General features: G+C 44.9%; 1 protein-coding gene across 1 annotated transcript in view; it reads left to right on the top strand.

Moving 5' to 3' along the window:
* NME7 (NME/NM23 family member 7) overlaps positions 1-20,069 on the top strand; it is a 288,737-nt gene that overhangs the window by 49,917 nt on the left and 218,751 nt on the right. Inside the window, exon 2 of the mRNA XM_089668274.1 lies at positions 12,430-12,537. Coding sequence (XP_089524400.1) covers positions 12,430-12,537 — 108 coding nt within the window. The remainder of the gene's footprint in view (positions 1-12,429; positions 12,538-20,069) is intronic.

The raw sequence follows: 20,069 nt of genomic DNA, 5'->3' as shown, positions 1-20,069 counted from the left end.
ATGCATTTATGCATTCCCCTAGAATCCTCTGGGCCAGAACTCCCAGGGATTGGCTGGAGCTACATAAATATTAAACTGCTGAATAATATCTTTTTACCTCTATTACCCAGAGCTCCTCCTTGAACAGGGGGAAGCAAACTATCATGCAGCCTCTAGAACTCAGACCAGACCAAAACGATCAAATGCAGCTCCACTGGTTACAGTAAGCCAGAACTAAATTTATCTACACTAACACTACAACCCAAACAATTTACAGCCCAACTGGATACAGTGTGCCAAACTAAATTTGCCTAACAGAACGAATTAACTCCATGGACTACAATGGGCCTAACTAAACTTTCCTCTCCTAGCACCTAACTAGCAGGGTGCTACTTGTATGGATATTTTATACATAGTTACATCAGTCCAGATTGAACCAATGCAACGATGTATATACCGTACCTGGCTGATGCCACTGGAAGCTGGAAATGACTGAAGTAGACACCGCTACTCCACATGATCTCCCCTTGCTTCTGGGTCCTGTGCTGAGCTGCTGCCCTCCTGAATTCTGAACACAGTAGGTTGGCTGCTTGACATGGGTGCCATTCAGAAAATGATCTTCATTCTCTGAATGAATGTAACGTGTTCTCTGAAAGAGGTGGAGAGTGTGATGTCACTGCCCAGCCTCTCCATCTCATCCAATCAGAGAACACTTTGCATTCATTCAGAAAATGTAAAGTGTTCTGTAAATGGTGCCCGTGCTGAGTGTCCGACCTCTTGTGTTCAGACTGCAGCAGGGCAGCCGCTTGGCACAGGATTCGAAAGCAAGTGGAGATAGACAACGCTACTTCAGTGATTTCCAGCTTCCAAGGGGAATCGGCCAGGTAGAGTATATGTATTGTTAAATTGGTCCATGCTAGACCAGTGTAACTATGTATAAAATATCCATACCTTGAATTATTATTTAAATTCACTCTAAAGGCCTGACACAATGGAGAGGTGATCAAAAATTTTGAGCTGCAGTTAAAAAGATCAGGAACATGGAGGTATGTACACTACATTTATTGACTCCCCCCTGCCAATTATGTATTTGCCTCTGCTCTATTTTCTCCAGAGATGTATGTACAAGAAATTATAATTCAACAATTGGAAGATCAAGTGACTAGCACAACCAAGTTACCTGTATCTCATCTGTGACCCAAGAATGCTAACAATCAAATGTTAATATTTAACATTGCATTCTTTTACACAAATTTTCTTTACTCTTACAGAACAGTACAAGCTAAAATGCACCTGTTTTAACATCTTTTACTACTGTGTACTTTTTCTTTTTGATAAAGTTACTTCTTGCTGCTTTTATATACTCTTCTTAGAAAGGGCAATAAATGTTCAAGTTCATTATGTTCTCACAAGGCTCCCTGTAAGTAGAAAATGAATATGCACTTTGGAACATTCATGTGAGCTACTTATTTCTGACACTCCCTGGTATCAACCGGTTGAAGGTTACTAGCTGATTAGTTGTGAAGAGCAGTTTTCCAGAACTTATTTCTGTAACTTTGCAGTTAAGATTTAACGTTCCCTCTTGGCTGTGTTGCCAGAAGGAATGTGTTGCCTATTGCACATTGTTTGTTTTTCTCTCCATAGAATTATACATTATACTTTATTTCAACTGAGATGTCCTTCAAAAGTGAAGGAAAGAACAAATGGAGGTTTTGTTCAAAGGGAGCACACTGATTATTGGTATTCAGAAAAGTGATGGTTGATTCTAATTGGATACTAAAGGGAACAATATCACCATTTTTTTTTTGAGCTTTAGAGCTGAAATCCAGGTGTGGGTTTTAATGGGACAGATTTGACCAATGTAAGTATGGATATGCCATACCCGTGGGGTCACTGTGGAAGCAAATAATCACTGTAGTTGTCAGGAATCAAGGAGTGACCAGAAAGGTGTGGACTGACACAGGGAAATGCAGGTAATATAATACAGTTTATTATTAGCCACCCAGATATATATCTATATAAACGCACAGTGAACAAACCAACCTTCCACTAATCTTTAGGAGGTGCAGGAACACAGGCGTAGTCAGGGCTGGAGAGGTGGAACGGTCAGGCCGGCCGTAGGGTTCTGTAATGACCGTTTGGTGGTACCTCTAGCGGTCCTCAGGGCAGGATTCCCCAGGGCGCGGAGTCTAAGCCCCAGTCTGCCTTTTCACCAGAGCCCCTGATGGTGGGGATGGACTTGGCGCAGGACTGAGACCAGGTCGCGGCCCCTGAGTACACCTGCTAGTGGTAGAGGGATCCGCCAGAGGTATGTGCAGGTACGGCTGGATCCGTGCAGGATGGATGGATGGCAGAGTAGTTAGCGTGGTCAGACAAGCCGGGTCGGTAACGGTGGAGGCAGATCAGTACAGAGCAGCAGGCAAAGAGTAAATGGGTCACAAGCCAAGGTACAGCAACAGGAGGTCAAACAGCATAGGAGTAGGCAGAAGAATAGTCAGGGATGAGCCAGTAGTCAGAACAGGAGACGGTCAACAGAGATCAGGATCAAGCCGGGTCAGCAACGAAGCAGGAACACAGGGTACAGAGGCTCATGGGAAAACATACACCAAGGCCCAGAGCACAGGCCTGGTCATGCCTTATATACACCTTTCTACAATCAGCCCCAGGTTTGGCTGATTGTGAGCTTCTGGCTGCTAAGAGCACCCGCTGGTCAGCTCTGGTACTGCAGCCCACACGGCAGGTGAGTTCCACCACCAGTGCTGAGAGCACCCGCTGGTCAGCTCTGGTACTGCAGCCCACACGGCAGGCGAGTCCCACCACCAGTGCTGAGTCCATTCCTGACAGTAGTAGTCGCCATTGCTATAGTGATTGCGGTCTTCCTGGTTCTGTGGCTACTCTGTTTCATAATAACCACAGGGGGTCACTCTCTCTGCATTTTTTTCAATGAATGCAAGGGATTTTGTGATTGAACGAGGTGAAGCTTTTGACAGTACCATTCCACCTCTTCACTTTGTCTAATTATAGATTGCTTTGCATTAATTGAGAAAAATGTAGTGTGTTCTGTGATTAACGCCTGTGCTGAGCAAGTGAACCTCATTGGTTACTACACAGCACTGTAGCTGCTGGGCACAGGACCCGGAACAGAGTGGCAAACGCTGTAGTAGCAGTGACTAGTATGGTAATTATCCTCTTCAACAACTGTCCCACAGGTATGCCAAATGCATATATTGGTCTAAGCTGGACTAATGTAACTATGCATTAAACAGCACCCAGAGTTTACATTTAAATATCAACGTTATCTATAGACATTATTTAAGAGAAGCCAAAATTGCCATTTTTGACAGACCTGACAAAATATCATGTTTGGAAGTGCAAGGGAACAGTGCTAGGTCCCTATTCTCAGAAAAACTTCCAACTTCATTCTGACTTTCCAGATTTACAGACGTCTTCTACAACATTAAATCAGGAAGTACAAAAGCCAAGGTTTTAGCATAACAGCTAGGCAACTAATATTTTCAGCCTTTGTATTTTTCATGGGAAAGGTGTGCTTTCACTTTGGGAAAACTAAATGGCTTCTGAACCCAGAACCTCAACTCTTGCCATGTGCTGGGTTCATTACCTCTAATTCTTGGTATACTGCCTCCAAAAGGTGGTTGGGGATGCTAAATACACTATATTGCCTAAAGATTTGGAAAACCTTCCACTTACATGCACTTGAACATTAATGGCATCCCAGCATTAGTCTGTCCAATATTGAGATGGCCCACCCTTTGCAGATATAATCGCTTCAACTCTTCTGGGAAGGCTGTCTAAAAGGTTTAGAAGTGTGTCTATGGGAAGGCCAGTCAAGTTTCTTCACCCCAAATTCGCTCTTCCATGTCTTTATTGACCTTGCTTTGGGCACTGGTGCACAGTCATGTTAGAACCGGAAGGTTCCTTCCCAAAACTGTTCTCACAAAGTTGGGAGCATTAAATTGTCCAAAGTATCTTAGTATGGTGACGCCTTAAGAGTTCCCCTCATTGGAACTAAGGGGCCAAGCTCAACCCCTGAAAACAACCCAACACCATAATCCCCCCTCCACCAAACTTTACACTTGGCACAATGCAGTCAGGCAAGTACCGTTCTCCTGCAAACTGCCAAACCCAGACACATCCATCGGATTTCCAGACTAAGAAGCGCGATTCATCACTCCAGAGAACACGTCTCCACTGCTCTAGAGTTCAGTGGCGGTGTGCTTTACACCACTGCATCCGACGCTTTGCATTGTACTTGGTGATGTAAGGCTTGGATGCAGCTGCTCAGCCATGGAAACCCATTCCATGAAGCTCTCTATGCACTGTTGTTGTGTTAATCTGAATGCCACATGAAGTTTGGAGGTCATTAGCTATTGACTCTGCAGACAGTTAGTGACTGCTGTGCACTGTGTCATTTTACATGGCCTACCACTTCGTGGCTGAGTTGTTGTTTTTCCCAGTTGCTTCCACTTTGTTATAATACCACTAACTGTTGACCGTGGAATATTTAGTAGCAAGGAAATTTCACGAATGGACTTATTGCACAGGTGGCAACCTATCATGGTACCACGCTTGAATTCACTGAGCTCCTGAGAGCGACCCATTTTTTCACAAATGTTTGTAGAAGTTTGCATGTCTAGGTACTTGATGTTATACACCTGTGGCCATGGAGGTGATTGAATCTAATGATTTGGAAGGGTGTCGCAATACTTTTGGCAGTATAGTGTATTTTGATGTAATATGTTGCTTTCCACTGTCAGCTTTGAACTTCTAGCCTAACTACTGTGAGTTTCGCTGCTGGTACAATGATGATTTTGAGTTGCTCATTATTCAACTCATCCATTCAGAAAACATCTAGCATTTTTTTCACATAATACAAGGCTTTTTCTGAATGTACAAGGGGAAGGGAGGGACAGAATAATGTCAGGATCTCACCTTGTTTATTTAGAGAAAGTTTTGCAAGGGTGTGGAAATTTTCTAAAAAAAACACTTGTTCAAGGGATTAAACTGGGGTCTCAATCTACTCATGACGATTTACATGTCCTGATAGAAATTTATTTTTAACCAAAAATGTATTTAAATAGGGTCTTTACTGATAGCAAGAAGGGTTGATGTTTTTTTTTATTAGGCAGAGGTGCTTTTAGGAATGTCGGGGACTTTTAAAAACAAAAGGGGCTTTATGGCGACCTAGACTTTTAATATTTTTAAAATTGTGCATTTATGTGCTACTGACCTCCCTGCCTGTCTCCATCACCACACCCGGAGACTAGCAGAGAAGGGAGAGACCTTGCAGTGTAATGAGCCCCAATTGGGTGCTCGTCAGGAAAGGGGAATGTCGGGCCCTCTTAACACTCAGCAAAAGCGCATCTGCTGAACGAGTCAATGAGGCGCTGGCTCTAATGAGAAGAAAAAAAAACTTTATTCTTTCAGGTTACTGTTGCACATGAAAGCACTTGGGTGCTCAGTAAAAGTGCATGCTGAGCAGTCAAATCAAGCTCCGGTGTCCGCTCCGTTAACGACTTGAAGACCAGGCCTTTTCTGGCACTTCTTGTTTACATGTAACAATCAGTTTTTTTTACTAGAAAATTTCTTAGAACCCCCAAACATAACAAGTATTTTTTTAAAGCAGAGACCCTAGAGAGTATTGCAATTTATGTCAAAAGTTATTTGCGCAGCTGTTTTTTCAAATGCAGTTTTTTGGAGAAAAAACCGTTTTTTTACATTTTAATGCAAAAAACACAATACACACACAGGGATGTTCAATTTGTATCACCGAGCGGTAGTTTTTTTTAACCTTTAGCCCTGCTGCAAGCAAGCAGCAGGGCTCACCTGTCAGGTGGAAGCATTTGGGTGGCTGCGCTGCCGCCCAATTGCTTCTACACAGCCCACTACAGTGCCAGCCTCTGTCCCCCTGCACACTTTGTCTTCCAGGCTCCACTTGCCCATCTGTGGGCCCAGAACCAGTTCAGTGGGTGCTGGCGAGTATAGGGAAAGGAGGAGAGTAGACACATCCCCTCCCCTCCCCTTCTTGTCACAACGGCACTTCTGGGTCACCTTTGACAGATTTCTCGGTCACCGAAGCTGGGAAAGAATGTAATGCAGTGCGAAGTGCACTGCATTACATCCATTGGAGTAGAGGGAAGACATCCAGGGTATTGTCTTAATAAAGAGAACTTGTCACCAAAAATCATCACATAGGGAACTTTTTGTCCCCTATGTGATGGGAAAATTTGTTTTGCTTGTGCAAAAAACGTAAAATCGGCTCTGGCAGCAAAAGGGATAAAGGATAATCCTGACACTCCCCTTTTTCTGACGCGTACTCAGTCGGTGCTCATTACAGTGCAAGGTCTCTCTCCTCCCTGCTAGTCCCCGGGTGTGGTGCTGGAGACAGGCAGGGAGGTGAGGAGGAGATAAACAGCACAATGTTAAAAATTTTAAACATTTAAGTCACCATAAAGCCCCTTTTTGTTTTTAACAGTCCCAGACATTCCTAAAAGCACCTCAGATTTAAATAAAGTTTTGATTATTTTTTATTATCTGGACAAGCAGATTGGGACACCGATTTAGTCCCTGGACAAGTAGCTTTTTAAAAAATTTCCACACCCCTGACATAACCTAGGTTTTTGGTCAAATATAAAAGCTGATGTTACGCCGGGTAAATAACAAACATGTCACGCTTTAAAATTGCGCTCGATCATGTAACAGTGGCAAGCGACATAAATCTTACTATCCATAGGTGACTCTTTAAATGCCTTTACAGGTTACCACTTTAGATTTACAGAGGAGCTCTGGTGCAAGAATTACTGTCCATGATCTGACATTTGCGGTGTTTACGAGCATGGGGATGCACAGGTGTTCCAGGCATCTCTGTGCAAGCAATCCCATTTATGTCATTTGGGATGCAGAGGTTGCTCAGACACAGCCACTGCTCCCAATTGCAGCCACTGCTTCCACTGTATGGATCGATCCTGTATCCATTCAGGAAGGAGCTAGTTAACATCCCCCGCCCCCGAGCACTGCACCAATCACCATTCTCCCACTGCAGCACCAGCTGCAGCCAATGGGAGGGGGAGGAGGGGAAACTGACCAGCAGTGCTACATGAAGGGGGTGCCGAGGAATCCCTGAGGTGGTGGAACAGTGGGGAGGGGGGGGCTGTGGTCCAAGAAGTTGGGGGGGAATCCTAGCAGCGTGGGGAACTGTGCACTGAGTCTGCACAGTGATAGGCGGAGGAGGGCGGATGGGCACTGAGCCCGCACAGTGATAGGTGGAGAAGGATGGCTGAGCACATGTAATTCACCCCCCCTACCCCGACTATAGCTATAGCTGGCTCTCTGGTTACTTGGAAGCCAAGCTTGCTGTCACTCCCTTGGCTGCTGCCTGGCAATGACAGAGGAGAGGGCACAGGAGAGGAGAAGAGCGCTGTGCAGAGCAGTCATTGCAGACACATGGTACACACTTGTTATAAACCCTGTACTGTCAATGAACTACGTCCACACAGGCCGGCACAATACAGCCCAGCCTACCTCTGTTCCCTGGCACTCACTGCTCCCGGCTCTCTACACAGGATTTGCACAGCATCCAGCTGCCTCGGGGAACCCTGCACAGCTAGGCAAGATCCTCACTAAATGATTTCAGATTATTGGCTGCCATTGGCTGAGAGGAGCTGCTGTGCTCCATACTACCACCAATCATAGCTGTCAGCTCCCAGAGCCTGCTAGTGGTGTTTGGTGAGGTGGAGGATTGGGACAAGTGGATCCCGAATGGTCAATCCACCCCTGGACAACCTGTTAAAGCTGGCAGGCAGAAAGTGGGGGCTGGCAGCGTCCCCTCTCACTGCTTGTAAAAGCAATCCAGCGGCAAGTTAGCCACTCAGTTTGCTTTTTACAAGAGAGACGATCATCGGCTCTAAACCCTGCTGCTTGCCCGCAACAGGGCTAAATGTAAAAAAAAAACTTCTTGCCCGGTGCCTGGAATTGCATGTCCTGGTTAACAGAAATTGAATCCCTGCTTTGTATTCATTGGAAAGAATATAAAATGTTTTCTGAATGGAGGGGTTGAAGAGAAGCAACCACCACTGTATGAGCGGTGGAACTCACAGCAGCTGAGCTGGAAGATCAAATCCAACAGTGGAATGTTGCATAATACAAGAAGGTTTTTAGTATCCTCAGCTACCCTCTGGACCTGATACACCAAAAATTAGAGGTAACTAAGCTATACCCAGCACACAGCAAAACAATGTTTTTTTTTTGTTTTTTTTAGCTCAGCATTAAGAATTCCAGGGTTGGATATTTTATGCCAGCTTGGACCAATGTAACTATGTATTTACCATATCTGGCCAACCCCCCTAGAAGCTAGAAATTTCTGAGGTAGACACCACTAAACCAGTGATCTTCACTTGCTTCCGGGTTCTGTGCTGAGCAACTGCTCTGATGCATTCTGAACACAGGAGGTCAAGCCGTTCGGTACGGGCACTATTCAGAGAATGCTTTGATTGGTAGAGGTGGACAGAGTGATGTCACCACCCCACTTCTCCACCTTCTCCAATTAGAGAGCACTTTGTATACATTCAGAAAATTCTCTAAATGGTGCCCATGCTTAGCGGAAGGTCTCCTGTGTTCAGAATACAGTAAGTATTTGCTTGGCACAGGATCTGGAAGTAAGAGGAGATCACTGAAGTATCGGTACCTACTTCAATGAGTTCTAGCTTCCAGGGGATCAGCTAGGTGTGGTATAGGCATAGCTACATTGGTGGGACATCGACCAATGTAACTGTGTACAAAAATATCCATACCTGGAATTATACTTTAAAGCCCAACCCCAGCCAAACCTTTTTTTATTTTAGTTTTGTACATGGTAGGTAAGGATTTGAACCTCTGTCAAGTTCTAAATGAAGTATTTGTGTTTTCATTAAAGAGATTTTTATTCTCTTCTTGTTCGGTCTAGCACCCATCACATGGAGAGCAATTGAGCATAAAAAATAAATAGTAGTAATAAAAAAAAGTGTCAATGTGACAAGCAACAGTTGATTCTACAGAGAGATCTCAGCTGTCTTGTGCAAGACTGGATCTCTTGGGTTTCTCTGTTCTTCGAAGGAGGATGGGGTAACCTCCAAGTAATCTAAGGCAGGCCATAGACGGAGAAAATTTCTTTGCTGCAACCACGGATTGACAGGGGAATCCCTCTCGCGGAGTCATTGTGTTCTCAGTGATTATTGCTATAACAGCTGCTAGCATTAATTGTATGTAAAATTTGTCAGGCTGGTTGTACTCAAGTTGATTGATCGATCAACTGGGGTACATTCAGCTTGCCCATACACGGTTTAAATCTTGAACGGTTCCTGCTGTGGCTGGCTTTAGTGTCAGTTTATTCATTGCTATATATCTGGCTGGTAATACTCCTGTTTTGGCTGGAATGTAGCCAATGTAGCCTTTAATTATCTGAATTCTTGGTTTGCTTGGCATTATACATTATACATGATTTGTCAGCCATCTTGTGTAAGGGAATTCCCGTGAGACGGCTGGTGAATAGACTTGTGCATGTGCACAGAAATGCACGATCACGCACACACATGGTGAAGATTGGCGCCAGACGGACTATTTAAGAGGTGTCTCTGCCTGTGATGAGTGCTGACTTGTCTTCAGCTGATCCCCGTTTTCTGCTCGTTCCTGTGTGATTTCCTTGTTGCTGACCCGGCTTGTTCCTGACCTGACTCTGATTACTCTCCTGCTTGATACTGGTTCCTGACTTCAGCTCTGCTCCTGACTTTGGCTTGCTTATGATTTTGTACCTCGCTGTCCGCCCGTTGATGACCCCGGCTATTCCTTTGACACTGCTCCTGTCTCCTATCCCAGCTTCCTGCCTTGCTCTGGTGCACACCTGGCGATCTACCATACCAGCTCTGCATATTACTAATGTGCCTAAATCGGAGGTTCATCAGTCTTCCAAAGTCTCCAACTGCAAGAGCTGCAAACAATATCTGCTGGCGCTCTTGTCCCCCTGGTCCCTAGACACCCTCTCTTCCACTTCCAGCGGGGTCAGGGCTAGTGACACAAGTGAGGCCGACCTCGTCATTTCAGTCTCCAATCAGGTACGTGACATCTTGTCTTGGAATGACATTGAGAGCCATGACCCTGCCTACTTCACATTGTGATTTTCACCTCTTTCTGAGAACTGATCCAAGTCCAGCATACTTCCTGACTTCACATAACTCTCATTGGACTGCTGACGTTTGCCTTTAAATAACGTTTAACCTTCTCTGAACTTTATTCTAACCTGCTATCACTGTGCCATCACGGCAACAATAATCATTTCCAGAGATCTGCTGAATGACTGCAGAGGTATAAATGGCAGTGTGTCAAGTATTCTTCAGGTTCAGTAAACGAATCTATATTGTAATATCATTGACTTCTCTCTATTTCCTTGTCATCACATCAGCTTGTAATTCATGGGCTAAGTGTCAAGTTGCTGCTGGTTCTATGTTTTCTATGTAGACTATCATCTAATTGTGACTTGCAGAGAGTTACCTACAAGTACAAATCTGTTTACTTATTAAAGTGTCCCAGTCATTCTGTAGGAGAAAATGCTCAGAAAAGAAGGACGGTAAGGGCGCATTCACATCATATCAGCTGAACTGCGTTGATCTTTATGGATCAGCACAGGTGCAACACAAAAACACTGAGCAAACAATTGATTTCTACTGTATGTGCCCTGTTCACACCATACAAGTACACTGATGTGCTTTAAATAGAAATGTCTGTATTTTTATGAAACACACAAAAATGCATTAAAATGCAGATTTGTACATCACAATGCACACCAGTGCAGAGTTAAATAAAGAGGTTTTTATTTAAAAAAATTTTAAAAAGTTAAACTGTGCTTAACCTTGTAGCATGAAGAATGGACAAGACAGCTCTGGAGCAAACAAAATAAGTTTATTGTTAGATGTTACATATACTTTAAAGTCTCTTTTAGATGGGTGATTGAGTGGTGGTATCTACAGGTGACCCTTACATGCATACGCAATTTTTATGGTAAACGTGAACTAACCCTTTTAAACATGGTATGCTGCAGTAAAACTTTGCATTGACCATTACACATATGTTAGTTTGAATGTTCCCCATAATTTTTTAGCTTCTGTGGTTTTATTTTTTTCTCTTTGTCTTCTCTGGAAGGCCACCAGTGGTGGCCTAATTGGCCTCTGATGTGAGTTGGTATCCTACTGCAATGTGCCTTATCAGCTGGTTGTAGTTAAAAGTAATGTTTAACTTTCTCCCTTGGGTTCCTCTTCATACCAAAAATGTAATGTATTTTAGCTTTCACCTACAGGGCAAATATTTAGGTACTGACAGAAAAAGATCTAATACAAATATGTTTCCAGATAATGGCACAGAAGTTTATTTGCATGACATTTCTTTTATACAGGATATATTTACTACAGGGTTTAGTTTGCCCATGGATGTTGTTGCTATCACTGTTTAAACAGTTTGTTGAGCTGATTCTGTTTAAGCTATCTTGGACTCACTGGATGGACTGATGATAGTGGCTGGGAATCTAGCTTCAATTTATTGTTTACAGTTAAAAACATAGACACAGCATGCTTGTCAACTGATCGGATGCAGGCGCTGTTTGGCTGACAAGTTTCTCCCTGGCTCCTTCTAAGGCTCCTTTCACACAGGGCAGATCTAATTTGCTCAGCAGGGAATCTGTCCACTGATCCTCTGTAGATCAGAGCAGAGCAGAGCGGGCAGATGACAGGTTCGTGTCTGATTAGTTTATACAGAGCAGACACAGACCAAGCCCAGTCTGCTCTATGGGCGGTTGGGAGTAAAGGTCATTGACTTCAAATGTATATTCAGTTCAGCCCTGACAGCCAAGAACATGGACAAATATCGCATCAAATGGTTCCCATTTGAAGCTAACATATTTTGCCAGTTAAATTACAACTCCAGCCAAACAAAATTTTGGATAGAATAGGGGTACACCCCTCATGTCCTGTCCTAGTAACGGTGTCATAATGATAGGAAGCAGTAGGAAATCTAATCAGTGGGATCAGAGAGATTTTCCACCATAAAGGGATTTTTTTTTTCTTTGCCACCTAAGTAGCCCAGGGACAGCATAGAGCCTATCATTGACATAAATGCACACAGGCATGTGCAAAAAAAAAAAAATAGAAAATGTTCTACGCTGCACTTATTTACAATACCACCAAAGTTAAATTAGTACAGCGGCACACATTCATTCGTGTGGGCTGCCGAGACGGAGAAAATGCGTCTGGAGTTATGCTTACCTGGCTCAGTTGGCCCATGTGCAAGAGCTCTTAAATGTTATCTGCTATATTCACAAAGGATATAAATCCTATGTGTGGAATTATATGTGGAATGTGTTTTCTTATTTATATAAAAGATTACAAATTGATATATATTCATTTTTTGCAGAATGACGATGATAGATATGTGTTCATTGCTGAATGGTATGATCCAAATGCTGCTCTTCAAAGGCGTTATCAGCTCCTCTTCTTTCCTAAGGATGGATCTGTTGAAATGGTGAGATGTTTTAGAGTAAAATACTTTATACTGTAAGAAAAAAAAAAAATTCATTGTTTTCTACATTTCCTGCGATTTTTAATTTGCTTGTGTGTGGGATTCCATATCTAAATGCAGGGCCTGTGTTGGAGACCTTTGAGCATGTCACGATGACGTCATATGATGTCCTCCCAGAACGCGACCTCATCAGTGCCTCCTCATTAATGCCCACCAGTGCTGCCTCATCAGTGCAGCCTATCAGTGCCACCTATCAGTGCAGCCTCATCAACGCACATCAGTGAAGGAGAAAAATTACCTGTTAACAAAATTTTATGATAGAAACTAAGAAACACTTTTTTTTTTTCAACATTTTCTGTCTTTATTCAGTTGTTTACCAAAAAATAAACCACTCATTGGTGATTAAATACCACCAAAGGTAATCTCCATTTGTGTGAGTAACAAAAGATAAAAATTTCATATGGGTACAGTGTTACAGGACCACTCAATTGTCATTCAAAGTGTGACAGCACTGAAAGCTGAAAAGTGTCCTTGGCAGGAAGGGGGTAAAAGTGTCCAGTAGGCCTGTGGTTATAGACAGCTTTCTTTTTCTCAGAATTAAACCCAGCCACCAGTACCTGAGAGCCCAATGTGAGTAAGCCTGCCAATATAATTTTGTTTCCCCTTCTGCTTCACTTGGAAAGAAACATCTCAGGGCTGAGTTTCCATTTGGATTCTGAATTGCAGGACATCTCAAATTGATTTGAATATTCGCTGTTATTCCATGCACATACTATAAATCTTGTTTTTCTACTGCGCATCTTGATGTACATCTTGTTGTTCTACTGTGCTTGCATTTTTACCTCAATATAACCAAAATGTCAGTTTACTCTAAACTGTGTGTGAGTCTATTTTATGGTTGCAGCCAGAGGTTTCTTCTGGACGAGACTCTAAGGTGGTGTCAGCAGGGTTGGGCTTCCAAAGCAGGCTCAGGAAAGACAAGGAGCCTGAAAATTACTCAGCGGCCCTCAAGGGGGTAATGCTATACTTTGAAGTACATATATGTGAATCGCCATATGTCCCATTTCTAATTCTGTTATTCAGTGTTGTAATCTGGACATCCCTGTAGGTCAGAGACCTCCCATTTCTTGTAATAAAGCTTACATTGCATTACTACAGCTTTGCAACATCATGAAATGTATTTTTTTTTTTTAGCAAGCAGTGTAAGTACCTGAAATTAATTTAGTGACAGCCTCTTGCAGTTCCCTTTAGAGCAGGGCTCAGATTAGGAGTAGAAACACATTCAGATACTGTACATATCAAACAAACTTCTCCAGGAGGATTTCAGCTCCCATGCCCATTTTTTGTGGCAAGGTACTGGTATGGTCCATCTTGCCGACACACCAAGAATATTAACAGTTTACTGCAAAACTGGACCACAGTTTGATTGTGCAGTGCTTTCTTCATATTCTCAGCACAAGGAGACAATTCGTTGTTCTGTATTACTAAGTAGCTGATAGAAGGAGAGAGAGCAGAGGGACAGGGAGTTGAGCTAATCAGTCAACTGCTTCTTTTTCACTGTTCCGATCATTGAAGGATAAGGCCTATTCTTATTAGTTAACTGTAGTAGAAAAAAAATCAGGCCTCTTGCCCTTTCAAACAAAGCTGTGCTGTGTGACAGGGCTGTGTAAACCTCAGGACTGGATGGTCAGTCCTTTCATAAGTAAAATAGCTCCTATATATGAAGGGACGAGCGTTGCCTGTCGCGCACATGCTCAAAAATGCGTCGCATATTGATGACGTCAGACGCCGAACGTGACCAACCTTGGACATCTTGGAGACTCTGCCAGACTTCACCACCCATGCTACACATACACAGCAACATCTGCTGGCGGACCTAGGCTATCTCCTTCTGGTACAGTCACCCAAACATCTGGTATAAGACGTTTTACCTCTCCACTACATGAGCCTGTTTTTAATTTCTAAGATGTGAGTTACTACTTATCTTATTAAATACTACTACAGTACACACTTAGAGGCGCTGTGTTCCTTTGTCCCTTCTTTAAGGATCCTGAAGACTGCTGAGCAGAATTGATTACCCGCTCTATGTTTACCATTGCAGGGTCAGCGTTATGACCTGTGTTGGCCACAGCCCTGGTGCCTCAGATGCTTACTAAATGTGCCAAGGTTCTGCAGAAAAGTTTATCCACTAGACAAGTGGGTCAGGTGTACATGGATATGGCGGACCAGCTTGTCCAGGGCCTGAAATACATATGTGATGCATCCTTGGATGCTGCTGTTCTCCTGCCAAGCTTTCTATTGCAGTGGAGGTGCTTTGGCTAAATGCTGGTCTGCTGACCAGACTTCTAAAAAGATCTTGGCAGATCTGCCCTTCCAGGGAGAAAATCTCTTTGGTGCCAACTTGGATAACATCAAAAGCCTCACGGTAGGCAAGAGTACCTTCTTCCCACAGGCCAAGAAGGGGATTGAACCCACAAATGAAAAAGCCTCCCACAAGAGGCTTTTTCATTTTCCTAGCTCCTGTAACAGGGGCTTCAAAACCTTCAAGGCCCCTGCAGGTGGTGCCAGTCACTCCTAGACAACAATTCCATCGAGTCTGCAGATGAGCCCTCTTCAGTCTGAAAGTTTGCCCCCACCTGTTTCCAGGATGGGGGGGTCGTCTTTGCTGCTTCTGCCTCCCTCAATCCAGGCGAGTTGGTCTGCAAACTCGTTGTGTCTGGCCACAGAATAGAATTTTTTTTATTCACCAGATACATTTTTTCCCTTTAATCTTCACTTTCCGTCATCGCACCCTCGGGCCCTGTGCATGGGCATTTTCTTCTGTGTCAGGGAGTGATAGTCCCTGTGTGTGAGCCAGAACAATTTTGGGGTTTTTTACTCCAACCTGTTTACGATTCAACCTCTATGACCTTGAATTGCTTTGCGCGAGTGCAGAAGTTCAAGATAGAATCCATCCCTTTGGTGTCGGCTTCTCTTAACTGGGTGGGGGGAGGGATTTTCTGGCATCCATAGACATCAAGGATACAAACCTGCACATTCCCATCTACAAAGGACACAGCAGTTAATTCACTTTGCAGTGGAGGATGCAAATTATCCTTTTGTGGTGCTCCCCTCAGTGCTGGTCTCGGCCCCCTGGGTATTCTCCAAGGTGCTGGCCCCAGTCCTGGTGTTGCTGAGACAACAGGGGATTGGTGTGACAGGTTATCGGGATGACCTGCTCCTGTTGTCGGACTACCAGCCCATGCTGACAGAAACATGGAGATCATGATGTACTCCCTGCAGGACTTTGGATGGGTCCTGAACCTCAAGAAGTCGGCCTTGACCCCGACTAGGAGACTGGAGTGTCTGGGCCTGAGTCTCGACTCAACGTAGACAACAGTATTTTTCTTGGCAGACAAGCTCCAAAAGCTTCAGACTGATGTTCAACTATTTTTGTTTCGCAAGCAGTCCTCCATGTGGTCTTGTTCTCACAGGCTCTGCCCTCAAGGCGGTCCCATACGCATTAGATGCATTAGATTCATATACATAGTTCTGTACATGAGTTCTTCAGAGGGAAATCCTGTTGACATCTCCCGCTTCTCTGGACAACCAGTTTTGTCTGGGCTGGTCGACGAGAACCTTTCCCCACTGGTGGCCCTGGTCTCCTCCCCAACAGGCCAGGAAGTCCTTTCCCCTGCTCTACTGGATGATAAGCACAACGAATTGGCACTATTGGCATTTTTTATTTTGCAGTGGGCAGAACAGAACATTCTGGCTCTCCGCCATGCACATCCCAGGCATTAGGAATTAGCAGGCAGCTTGCCTCATTTGCCAAAGAATGGATTTGGGGGCGTGGCTGCTACACCTAGATGTGTTCTTTCAGATCTGCCTATGCTGGGGACCCCAGACGTGGATCCTATGATGTCCCACCTCAACAGGAAGGTCCTAAAGTTTGTGACAAGAGTGCAGGACTCCCTGGCAGATGCAATGGATGCACTGGTGGCACCTTGAGACCAGTGTAGTCTCATTTACACCTTTACTCCTGTCTGCTACTGCCTCCTTCGGGAGATCGGATTCTCTTTTGGTGCTCATGGACAGTCCAAGAAAAGGCCCAACGGCCTCCTCCACTACTATATTCCATTGGATTCAGCAGACTATTATTCTGGCATACGCCATTAAGGATTGAGCTCCTCCCTCCACTGTCATCTGTGAACATTTTTAAAGCAATTTTACAAGTTACTGTGTTTGCATCTTCGGATGCTTCTTTTGCAGACCACTGTTTAAGATTCCTTCTTTTTAGTTTTCCCACCCCTTCTTGAGACACTGCTTTGGGATGTCCCTATGGATGAGAATCAGAATAGCTGTGTCTGTCAATGAACGTAAGAAAAAACAGGATTTTTGTTATTCAACGTAAAATCCCTTTCTCTAAGTTCATTAACAGACATAGCACCCACCCCTATTTTTATGGAGTTTATACTTCTGACACTGCTTTGTGACTAACTGGCTTGCGTATAGCAGAGAGGTTGTTAATACCAGCTAGCACTGCCCATAGGTGGTGCTGTCTTCTTTTTCTGGCTAATGTCCTACTCCTGTAGATGGCACTATAAACCTTTTGGTCAAGATTCAGAAGAACTGTGTTTGTCAATGAACCCAGAGAAAGAGATTTTACGGTGAGTAACAAAAATCCTGTTTTTGCCTTGGTTCACACTGCTGCAAATTTAGGTGCGACATGCGATTTACAAATTGCATCTGAAGTTGCATCGAATGCATTTCTATGGCACTGTCTTAATAGATGTAAAGTAGCATGACTTGAAAAATAGTTTATGCATTACTTTTTCACCACTTCAATGTGATTTAACTCTCATACACTATGAGGTAAATGGCACTGAAAACACTCATGTGTCTATATCGGTGCTACATTGAAGTCTCGCTTTAAATGGGACCAGATTGCACCACTTTGAAATCACATTTGGTGTGAACCAGGGCTTAGTTCTACATTAAAAAGTGTTAGCAAGAATTTAGCTTTAAGTCATTAGTCAAGTGCTTGTACTCTTTCCAGACTAACAATGCTACTGTCCAAAGGTGCCTCCATTGCTCCTCCATTTAGAGCGGAGAAATCTTAAAACAGAACCTGTGTTACTGTCTGAATCACCATGTGGAAAAAAGATTAAAAAAATACTAATGAAACCACCAGCTGTAATGTATTATCTTACATTTTTTTTTTTGGGTTTAATAGCGCTTTAAGTAGAGGGTGTTTGTTCTCGTTAGCCATATAGTTTAGGTAGGGCTACATCAGTAGACCAGAGCCATGTTACTGGATTGCCACCAATATTGGGTAAACTACAATTTCACATTACCTGTACTACAAAAAACATAACACCCTGTGGAGCTTTGCTTATTGCTCAGGGCTGTAGATATTTTGTTTTTCTGGGAGGGTTCAGCTCGCAGCTGAGCTGCATTTTTACCACTCCCCCCCCCCCACCACCACCAACAACTTCTCCCCCTTGAAGGGAGGGTTGCGTAGAAGAAAGGGGTGGGTGGAAGGAAGGAAGGGTGAAAGGAAGAAAGGGTGGGTGGAAGGAAAGAAGGATGGGTTGAAGGGAAGGGTGGGTGGAAGGAAAGGAGGTATTTGTGGAAGGGAGGGGTGGGTGGAAGGAAGGGTGGGTGGGGGGGATGGAAGGAAGGAAGGGTGGGTGGAAGGGAGGGGTGGGTGGAAGGAAGGGAGGAGCAGGTAGAAGGAAGGAAGGGGCAGGTGGAAGGAAGGGAGGGGTGGGTGAATGGAAGGGAGGGGTGGAAGGACAGATGGGAGGAAGGAAGGGATGGGAGGAAGGGGGGAGGGATGGGTGGAAGGAAGGGATGGAGGGGTGGGTGGAAGGAAGGGATGGAGGGGTGGGTGGAAGGAAGGGATAGAGGGGTGGGTGGAAGGAAGGGATAGAGGGGTGGGTGGAAGGAAGGGATAGAGGGGTGGGTGGAAGGAAGGAAGGGATGGAGGGGTAAGTGGAAGGAAGGGATCGTGGGTGGAAGGGAGGGGTGAGTGGACGGAAGGAAGGGGTGGGGTGGAAGGAAGGAAGGGATTGGTAGGTGGGTGGAAGGAAGGGAGGGGTGGGTGGGTGGAAGGAAGGAAGGTATGGATGGTAGGATGGGAGGGGTGGGTGGAAGGAAGAAAGGAAGGGGTGGATGGAAGGGGTGGATGGAAGGGAGGGGTGGGTGGAAGGAAGGAAGGGATGGGTGAAAGGAAGGAAGGGATGGGTGAAAGGAAGGGTGGGTGGAAGGAAGGGAGGGGTGGGTGTAAGGGAGGGAAGGAAGGGGTGGGTGAAAGGAAGGGAGGGAGGGGTGGGTGGAAGGAAAGGTGGGTGAAAGTAAGAGAGGGGTGGCTGGAAGGAAGGGATGGAGAGGTGGGTGAAAGGAAGGGAGGGAGGGGTGGAAGGAAGGGAGGTCAGACTCACCATGACTCATTCAGATGCATCACAGCTGTCGGCTGCTGTGTTTAGTTCCCCCCACACCTCCTCTGAAGCTGCACGGCCTGGAATGTGGGCAGGCACAGGGGGAGGCAGAGCAGATCCAGCCTCTCTCCCCTCTTCTGCTATTGGTGCAGAGGATGGAGGAAGTGGCTGGGCAGTGAGAAGAACACAGCGGGCGGTGGGAATACAGCGGGCAGTGGGAGGGAGCAGAAAGAAAACTGAACCATAGATATGTTCTGTGCAGTGATGAGGGCGGTAACAAGCAGTGATCTCCTGTATGGCTTTCAATGAAGCAGCTAGGAGCTGATTCTCCTCCTCTCTCTCCCACGACTTCCAGCTGCTTTATTGAAAGTCATGCAGAAGATCGCTGCTTGCCACTATCACCCCTCCCACGCACCCCTAGTCCCGGTACTGCTCGCCGCCCCCACCTTATTTCCACTCGTGGGTGAGTGGAAATTTCGAAGGCTGCAGGGATGGTTGGCAACTCTCCTCTGGGGGGGGGTTTCAGACCCCCCTGAACCCCCCCCCCCTTATCTACACCCCTGTTATTGCTTACACCTTATTAGCAAGCTTTAAATTGTACCGTCCACTGTGCAGCGGCATATTTACTGCAAGGCAAACAAGGTGTTGCCTAGGGCAGCAATTTTCAGGGAGGGCTGCACTGCCCTCCTGAAGAAGGGAAACGAGTGGCAGGGATGGGGACCTGGTCAGCTCCGGCATGAGATCCAGAGGAGGCTGCATGCTGTTGGAGGGTGCGAGGATAGCCGACTGCTTCTTTTATTGTGGATGTTAGTCTAGGTTCACAACTAAGCTTTTTTTTCGCAGCGTTTTGCAGAAACACACTACAGTCCATTTAACATGATTTCCTATAGAACACGTTCACATCTCTGGGTTTTCACCCGGTTCATGGTGCAGGCTGGTCCTCGCACACACCACACTTTTGACTCCTTTTTAAATATAGGCACTACATTGGCCTTTTGCCAATCCTGTGGTACTATGCCAGTCATTAAACAGTTTCTAAATATTACAAACATGTAAACCACAGCGCATGCCACATTAATGTACATAAATTATGAGTCCATTTGTCCAATGTTT

The sequence above is a fragment of the Staurois parvus genome, unplaced genomic scaffold (assembly GCF_062004578.1).
Source record: "Staurois parvus isolate SC_StPar_1 unplaced genomic scaffold, SC_StPar_1.0 ptg000056l, whole genome shotgun sequence".
Taxonomy (NCBI): domain Eukaryota; kingdom Metazoa; phylum Chordata; class Amphibia; order Anura; family Ranidae; genus Staurois; species Staurois parvus.
The sequence above is the reverse complement of the archived record's forward strand: the minus strand, read 5'-3'. Positions and strand labels throughout refer to the sequence as shown.